The 9,763-nt window shown below is 35.5% G+C and overlaps 1 protein-coding gene and 1 non-coding gene across 2 annotated transcripts in view; both read left to right on the forward strand.

Moving 5' to 3' along the window:
* LOC115448340 (metastasis-associated protein MTA3) overlaps positions 1–9,763 on the forward strand; it is a gene marked incomplete at its 5' end in the record, with an annotated part of 68,909 nt that overhangs the window by 33,662 nt on the left and 25,484 nt on the right. The window contains 1 exon segment of the mRNA XM_037438153.1: positions 2,514–2,534. Coding sequence (XP_037294050.1) covers positions 2,514–2,534 — 21 coding nt within the window.
* On the forward strand, positions 4,455–4,527 carry Trnav-aac. Its single transcript has one exon. It is a non-coding gene; the product is annotated as a tRNA-Val (tRNA).

Genomic DNA, 9,763 nt, shown 5'->3' on the forward strand with positions numbered 1-9,763 from the left:
CTGAGCGATAATAATGATAGCTTTGCCTAAATGGGCTAAATTAAGTATACAAGAACCAAAACCTAAAATTATCCAAAAAAAATATTGATGGTATTAATTCTTAGTCCGCGCGATACTGAAGTAGAAATAGATTATACATAATATGTATAAAATAATACAGACCTTACCATTAAGAATTTTGAATACATTATTAATCGAATCAGAATTTTGTCTTGTGATTCGAATTTGTTGGACTTAAGGAAGAAACTATTAAATTTCTGATTTTGGCACCCATACACATAAAACTTAACGAAAAGCATTTTTAAGAAATCTGTTTTTAAAATATCATTGTGCTCTACATAAACACGACCGCAACTTGATTACGTGGAAATTGGTGACGGTCTCGTGTAACGGTACATCTATGTCTTAAAATTCATGAAACATATTCAAATGAACCGTCTCACGCACTTGCTCCGCTTAAAATATTTACAATAAAAAAACACGACGCCACCGTATGAACACTAGTTTTAGCCTAAGATAGTTTTTTAAAGACGCGTTTTTGGCTATATATACATAATATTATATATCAGCGGTGTCCAGTCCAATTTAATATATTTGTAACCAATATAATGCATCAATTTTATTTTTCTATATTAATTTCTCTATATTAACTTTAATCATGCCAAATCTCTGTTTGAAAAGGGATGCAAAGTTATTTCTTCACGTATTAATATATAGATGTATATTTTTGGAATAGAATTTAGCATTTGAGCGTTTCGATACATTGGCGAGAATTGAATTGACAAGATTCATAAAGTATGCTACTGAAATAAAGGGAAGTTAGCGTTTTCATTGTGATGCGTGCAAATTTTAAAAATCATTAGAGCTAGCTTTAGTATGCAGCCATACTTTTGTTGATCCCTTAATTACCTTTTATTTAAGAGCTTTTTTTTCTCTATGTCCTTTAGTAATAGCATTAATTAAATTCAAACTCAGGAAAAGGTACTAAGTATATCATTTCGTCTACACTTTTTATAACGACATTAGACCTTGAAGGCAGACTGACGGTTAATAACTATTTGCCACAACCCATAGACTTCTTTGTACACGTAAGAACTATTAAATATATCGACCGATCAGTTGGTTATGTGCAAAATTAATATCGCCCGTTTGTATGAATTTGTATGTTCTATTGTTTGTTGATTTAAAACTATTGTGCTATACTAAGTACTCGTTTCATCCTGTGACCTACAAAGATAAAGGAGCGCAATATTGAAAGGTCACTACAACGCTATGTAGGTACCTACTCACTTCTCAGCGTTGGCAAATAATCAACTTTCATTATCAAGTTTTAGCCTATATCACTTTCTCGATGACTGTAAATAATGATTTATTTTTCCAATCATTTAATTAATATGCCGTACTCACTACGAAGCTTGATATTGTTACATCGCGCTGAGTTAAGAATATAGGTATATGATTTTAAGTCAAACGTAGACCAAAACTAATTATTTACACAGTGTGTGTCTGTTGTCGGGTAACGAAACGTCATTGACCCTTATGAAGAGAGCAAAGGCGTCGCGGTTTTTAGGTACCCTCAACGGTCGCGCGCATGCCTGTTTCTAAGGTCGCGCCCGCCGACGTTGCTTTCCGATGGAAATGATTCCAATTAAAATGGCACTCGGGTGATTTTTTACGTGCCAGCCGCGAGTGGCGCGCCGCCTCGGCTTTCCGGCGAGGTCAGCGGGCACCCTGCGGCTGAATAGCAATATGGACAGAGTGCGACCGCATCTTGCCGGCCGCCGCTGTTGTCACTGCGGTGTTTCGCGGGCGGGCAGATTTATTTGGACGTACCCCCTTCGGAGGGGGGCGCGGGGCCGGGCGTGCCACCCACCGCGCCACCTCCACACATTTGACTGGATCAATAAGTAAGCAAAGGATGCCCGAGCAGAAAAACCATACACCCGACCACCCCAAGGGGGCACACGTAACCGACACCCCCCCCCCCTCCACTAACGGGGAGGAGGACTCCGCAGATTGCCATTTTCTCTTTGCCTACGCTTTAATTAGTTGCGTAGTGACGCGTGTGTATCCATAATCCCGTGATATTAAATTGCTGAACAAGTTGTGTCCACCTCAGTAGACAAGGCACGCGGTGTAAGGGCCACAAAGCTCCTACAAGCTCGCTCATATACGTACAGCAACTAGCATTACCTTCGCTGTTTAAATAACATATAAATATAAGCTGTAAATATATGAAATGAAATATGTTTGGTCACCATAGACCACCGCCACGAGTCACAAATCAATTCATATCTGTTAATATTGTTATAACAAACACTAGACGCCACGGTGACATTATTCCGCTGTAAACGTTTTTGTAACCACAATATTTTAGTAAAATGCCACCATAGTAGCGAGATTAGATAATGCCGTTGATAAACCCATGGCGCGTACCTAGTAACTATCTACTTCACGTTCCATCCGGATTCACTTCGACAATGCGCTCACTGTGTGCCGTCTTTCTGTTACAGAAACATATTGGCGTTCCCCAGGTAAGAAACCCTCGCCTTATTATACACCAAACAAACGAAGCAAACTCGTCCGAAACAATGCATTGGTGGTAAGTGATCACCGAGGTCCATGAACAGCCACAGTGTTCATCGTGGGTGCCTTGTCAACATTTAAGGACACCAAAAGAAATCACGGTTTGAAATTTCATCATTTCTTATATGTGAAGTCCTGGCTGCTTGGATTCCTCTAGCTTGGTAGAAACTACATTTTTTGTTTATCATTATATATTCTTCATACAACACACCTATTCATATTATGTACAATATATAAACCTGTAGTATACTGTAATTAATAAAAAAAATATTCGTTTTCCAATAATAAAACAATTATCAAAGGCTCTTTTAATTACAGTTTTTTATTTTGTTAAGATTACGGTCTATGACATTATGTAATCTACTGGTAGACTAATAAAATAGTGCAAGATCGTTAAAATGGTAAGCGTTTCCTCTGATGACCGAGCCTATGATAACTGTTTTGTATTCATGTGCCTCGCATGTCAACAGCAGTCATTCACGCATTCCATTAAGTTCTAGGAATGATACTGCAAAATGCATAAAATCTACGACCCTGCACTCTATAAATACAGATAAACAGTTACCATAAACCAATAAAATGTAAGTTTGAAATTAGCGACACAGGGTGTCGGTTTTTTACTCATGAGGTCGAATACTTGTAGAACACCATCCAACACCTTGAATTACATAGTATTGTTTTGTATTCTACTGCGCTCGCCATCCTAAGACATAAGATGTTAAGTCTTATTATGTCCAGTAGTTACACTGGCTACAATGTTCTTCAAACCGGAAAAACAGTGACTACACACTGCTGATTGCCGGCAGAAATAGACATTGCGGTGGTACCTACCCAGGCGGACTCTCACATATGAGATACCTGCCACCAATATGAGTTATGATAAATTCTGATTTTAAATTTTTATGCTTCTTTCAAATGGGATGTTCTTAGAAACTTCTGCTTTTACGTCAAATTATGTTAATCAGCCCTTGCAAATGATAATGATGTAGGTGAATGTCAGTATACATTTCTTATCAGACAGTGACCTTTTTGCAAGCTTGACCTGATTACGCATTAGAATCAGTCGAAACTTACGTGATGTCTTAGTTTATATTACTGGCATTTCCTTTATTTCTATTTTGATTAATTGTAACGAAATAAATATATTTTTTTTGGTTTTAATGGCGGTTTTAATGTTATAATTTTCTACCGATGTTTCGAAAACTTTGCAACCTTCTTGGTCCTCTCTGTGACTATGACAATAGTCACGTAAAAATAGTTTTATTTCAATGCCTAAATTAGCGTAAACATGAGAAATCATTATAAATTCTAACGAGTTATTTTTACACGAATACACCCGAACGAGGAACGAATACACCCGAATACGTTGCTTACACACTCGTGTTCGTAACTATTCGTGGGTACTCGGCGAGTATCTAAATTAGAAGTTAGGATTAGTTTTTTTTATGTTTCTTTTTAAATTACAAATGGATACAACGATTATTTTTTAGATCAAAGTTCACTTCATTATTTCAAAGTATTGTGACATTGCTGATGAAGGGGCATACAGTGGATCGTAATTATGAACTTATTAAGAGTAACGGTTAATTGTTTGATATATAGCTGCTTGTTCCCAAATATGTTTGGCAACTTTGACATAATATTATGATCCGTTTCATGACCTACTATAACTCACAATCATTGTGTCAGTTAATATTTTCGATACCTATTCTATTTTGGTTATTATCATACGGTACGCGATGCTCGTCAATTTGTCGCTTAGTAAACATATAAGTATTGCGAAACAGATCAATTATAATCAATTTAATTGGTTTAACATATTCGCTTGGCAACAAATTTGTACTGTTATTTCAACACCCATGCATGTAGTTTCCGTGGTGTAGCGGTTATCACATCTGCCTAACACGCAGAAGGCCCCCGGTTCGATCCCGGGCGGAAACACGTCCTTTTGCATTTTTTTTTTTAATTCAATTATTACGTCTTTGATATTTTTGTATTTGCCAGTCACTTGCTAACCTATAGAGGAAACGATAAAAAAAGATAGATTGTTTTTTTTCCGGCATTCAGTCATTCTATTAAATCGGTTTTGTACTCTGGCTGACAACGTTTTAAGAACTTATTTCCACTAGAAATATTATTTTATTACTACAAAGTGTTTTTTATCGGACCCGTAAAATTAGCCGTAGTTTGTATTGACATGTTTACATTATGAGATTATAAAAGAGTTGATAAGTATTATCTAGAGATATATGCTAAGGTCGAATATTGGCAAAGCAAATATTCTTATTCAATAAATGTATAAAATATTAATATTCACCCATTGATTGGTTACAGTCATCACTATTGCCAAGCGAACTTCCACTCTATAGTATATCGTTTTCATAATGATAACATGGATCTATGGCAGGCCCAGATGTTCCGATCTTAATTGCCACAGCTGTGAACTAATTCTTACATCGTACGCACTGTTAATAAAGTCCTAAATTTAAAATTATAAAATAGATAAAAATATCGTTTATACCTAAATGTTGTTTATTTTTTTTATTGTAGTTATCTCAAATACAAAATGTCTGTAGTGATATAATTGGAGTAATAATTAGATGTTCGCATGTACCTTGACTTACGAGCGCAACTACGTTTGCCTACGTGATGAATAAAGTATTTTTTAATATAGAAAAAAATACAATTTAATTAAATATAGTAATAAAGTTTGTGGACGCAAATGAATACCTTATATATGTATGGCCCGGTACTGACGTCAATGTGACTAGTTTTATATTTTTTTCTAATATTTATGATGGTTTTGCACAAGAATGTCACGTAGTCGGGTATCACTCGAAAAACAAACAAAAAATCTCTTGCTGTATTGTTCAATTCATAGAGGAAAACTTTTAAGGACTAATACTTTAAACTGCAGATTAATTGTAACAAATCTTCAAAATTATGATATATTTCCTATAGAACTTGCTAAAATACCACGTACTTATTTGTAAATTATAGAACAATCTGCATTAGTGAGACTTCTACAAACTATTTGTATAGTTTTGTAGGACATTTATAGTAAGTTCCTATTTTGAAAAAAATAAAATAATATATTGACCCATGTAAGATTTCCAGAAAAATGTTCAGTTCTTTACTTATAACATTATGGCGAAGGGCATACATTATACTTTGTATAGTCTACGAATTATGACGTCACGAGTCTCTTCAATCATTATCTAATTTACGCAATGTTGTTTAAATTTTTAATTGTAAACTAACCTTTGGGTTGGCACTCCAAAATATCTATTTTAAGTTGACCCCTGTTATCTATGAGGGTACGTACTACGCACAGGTCAAGCCGGTATCACAATGGTAGTTTCTATATAAATAAAAAGCAGTTGCCACGTGTATGTAAGAGCATCACTTAAGAACTATTCAACCGGCTTGCCTGATTCCTTTTTTGTTGTGTTCCTAATTATTAGGAATAGTTGTTGTCTCGAAATAATTTTGAAAAATCAACGGGTAAAACGGAAAAAGTTGGCAATTTGATTGATATTTGTGTATGAAAATATTTTTCGCACACGCTAATCTCCGAAATTACCTAACCAATTTCAATAAAAGTTTTAGGAGAGTTTAATTACTTCCAGCTTGAATCATAGGACAATTGTGAATCCGATAGATGGCGCTGTTGTCTGGACATAAAAGATGAAAGGAAGTTTACATAAAATGCGTCAGATGTTAAAGAGGCAAATCACTTCAAACTCAATGATCTTAAATAATTAATTATTAGCGGACATCCACTCGCGTCTTATCGGAAGGATTTAAGAAGTTGAGTCGAGTTCCTGCGTCGGTCAGTGATATTGGTTTTTCTACTCAGTTTTTGCTCAGAGTTAGGAATTTGTACCCTAAATGATGAGAGGCTCGCCCCCTATCACATCATGGAATGAAATGCACCAGTTGCATCCCTGTCTATCCATTCAGCGCTCAAGCCGTGAGCGTGTGTGTTTTAAAAACGAATTTTATTAATATCCTCAATACATTATTTCGTAATTCGTTCGATTAGTTCTAAGAATTCTCAACAGCGTAAATCCCAACACCGACACGAAAAGGTCACAATTGTATGACAGCATGACGCACAAATAAATTATCTCGTTTGTATATCTATGGCCGTCGAGATTATTAAGATTTAATGTGGCATAAAATTACTAATTATCTGTATATATAAAAAAATATATCTATTTCCCTTGGTTATTGCATCACACGTCAACGGATGGAACAATTTCGGTAATTCTTTTTTATTGTCTTACTTATTGTCAGGAGAAGGTTCTTATGATAGAAAAAAATTAGGAAGTTAAGTGAAACATTAACAAAAATTAAGAAAGCTTAACAAAATATTAGTTTTACATAACTGTCAGTTGTTTAAAATAATTGTCAGCGATTAACAGAATGCGCGCTGCAAATACGGTTTAACACAGATATATCAATTGATTAATTATACCAATTAGAATTAAATATTCATAGCTAAGACATGACAAGTCTGCTAAAACATGTGATATGTTAATTTACCCTCGTTATGGCGAATTGGTAATAAAAAATCCGGTGGCTCTGGCAATGTAACAACATATAAACAAAGGCGTAGAACAATCTTCAGACTTTTTGGTCGGACTGGGGTAACAACATTCACTTTACTTTTCGAAGACTTAAGTCGATGACTCCTAAGTAAACTATTGTATCTGAATAAACATCGATATTCACTTAACATTTCGTTATTTAGTTACTGTTTACTATCAAACATTAAAAAAAAAACGGTAAACGTAAAAAAAAATCGTTAATGATTTTTAATATTTTTTATAAGCTAAGACATGAAAAGTCTGTCAAGTCAGCTAGTAGTAAAACAATTATTTCCATTTTTGAAGAAAATAGGAAAATGAGATGGTAAATTCTTGAAATAGATATTACATACATGCCAGTGGAAAAGCGTGGCTTGGCAGAAGGGGGGAAGGGTCACTCCCCCCTTGTTTGGCGGCAAAATGCGTAAAATAAAACGGCGACAAACATTGGATCCGCACTAGGCCTCAAGATTCCACATGCTCAAGTAAATAAGTTCTAACAGTTGATACCCTCTAGTTAACCTATTAGCTATTGTTGATATTTTAAGTAGAATAGGTATTTGCTAGTTAGTAACAACTGGAAAGTGGCTGTGTAAAATGAGACTTTTAATCCAGTGCCAAGCAGTTATTTGACGTTCTGCTTTTGGGTAAAGTTGCTATTGTTTATAGGCAGGCGTAGCGTTCATTAAGCAACCGGTTTGGTCTCATCTTCATATACATATGTATATATGTAATGTTAAGTGCGTGACAATAAAAAATCTTCATCTAACTGTCCTTTATTCTATTCCAACACCTTTTTTGGCATTGAGAAGACGTTAGCGTAGTTTACACAAGCCGGCTGTCCCACGAAATTACGGATACAATATTGAGCAAACTCTCAGAATACATAAAAAATGTTCAACTTGGAAATCGACCACCGAATTTCCCAAATCGTGATCCTTATATACTACCAGTAGACCATGGAAGGGTTTCTTTCCTTGTACTAAAACTCCTCATCGAAAAATGTCCAACAGGTACTTAATACTGCTTTTCCCTTTCAGTGCAAGACAAATCAACCTTCAAAGCATTCCGCATAGCAGTAAACGTGATGCTGTCCCAAGAGACGTGCGGCTACCTCGTGGTGCTGATGTACGCGAGCTCAATCTTCGAGCAGGCCTCACAGTCCATCAACCTGAAACTCAGCGCTAACAAACAGACGATTGTGGTGGGAGCTATACAACTCTTAGGGTCTATTGTGGCCAGTTGTATCGTCGAGAAGACTGGAAGGAAGGTGAGGTTTTAGCTAGATATAATCAATTCAAACAGACATGATTGTGACGAGGGATAATGATCTCTCGTCAGTCGATACTGTGGGTTCAGATTGCAGTACATGTATACAAAAAGAAAAACTAACTGGTTGAATGAAGAGAGAAGCATAATTAACTGATAGTGAGCGTACCCATTTATAGCAATAAGACGTAGAAATTTAAATTATAAAGCTACGTGTAATACTGTACGGTGCCATTTGATCTAATTCCGAGAAATGAAACTAGGTATAGATCATTTCATAAAAGAGGCGCCACTACTTTCCTTAATCGCTTACAGTGTGAACAGATGAGCACACGCACACTACGATAGACAGGGTCGAGGTTGAGACTTGGATCAGCTCCCTTACCCTACGATATCCCACAACACCCTCACCAAAAATGTGGCGAGGGACGCCTTCGTGGATGAAATAAACTTCATAAATCTAGTATTAATACTACATCATAACTAGATTTAATAATGAACAACTCAACAGACATAATTATACCGGTCGGTTCGAAAAACTTGATTCGTAATCAACTCTAATTCACAAACATAATATCTTTTTTCCAGTGGTTGCTTGCGTCAACCTCCTTAGCGACTGGTCTCTCGATGCTGGCTCTGGGGGCTTGGTTCTACATCACATCCCTCGCAATATGGCTGCCAGGCTGGGTGCCGGTGCTGGCGATGTGTTTGTGCATCTTCGCTGATGCTGCAGGGTTTCAACCAGTGCCATACGTCATCACTTCGGAGCTGTTTAGTTTTCAGGTAAATATTAATTATTGCTCGAGGCTTCATAATACCTTTAAGATACTTTCGCGAAGAAGATTAATATCTAATTATATTTGAGATACTAAGCTCTATTTTTAAATGGATAGTTTTAGACATTTTTATTTTTCCTTAGAAAGATATAGAAGAAAAAGTCGATTAACAGTAAAATCTACCTCGAGTAAAATCAGATATTTTAATTGTATTTTAATTTGCGATATGAGAATTATATTGAACATTTTTATGTAATAAGTGTAGGATCATATAATGACTATTCGCAACGTATCAATCAAAATCAAATACCCGTTAAAACCTAGGAAGTCAGCGTAATCTCCATAGAAATATTGTTTCGAAAACTAATCAATCATTCACGGATGTAACATTAAAAAATCATAGTGTCTATCAGCGATAGAATATATGATAAAATAGATTTATCTAGCTTAAAAAACACTTCCTATAAATTGATACATTAATATTTATCTTGAATAAATAGTATTTGTATAATCTTAAATCTATAAAGTACTATTTGTTAT

This window comes from Manduca sexta, chromosome 13, assembly GCF_014839805.1.
Source record: "Manduca sexta isolate Smith_Timp_Sample1 chromosome 13, JHU_Msex_v1.0, whole genome shotgun sequence".
Taxonomy (NCBI): Eukaryota; Metazoa; Arthropoda; class Insecta; order Lepidoptera; family Sphingidae; genus Manduca; species Manduca sexta.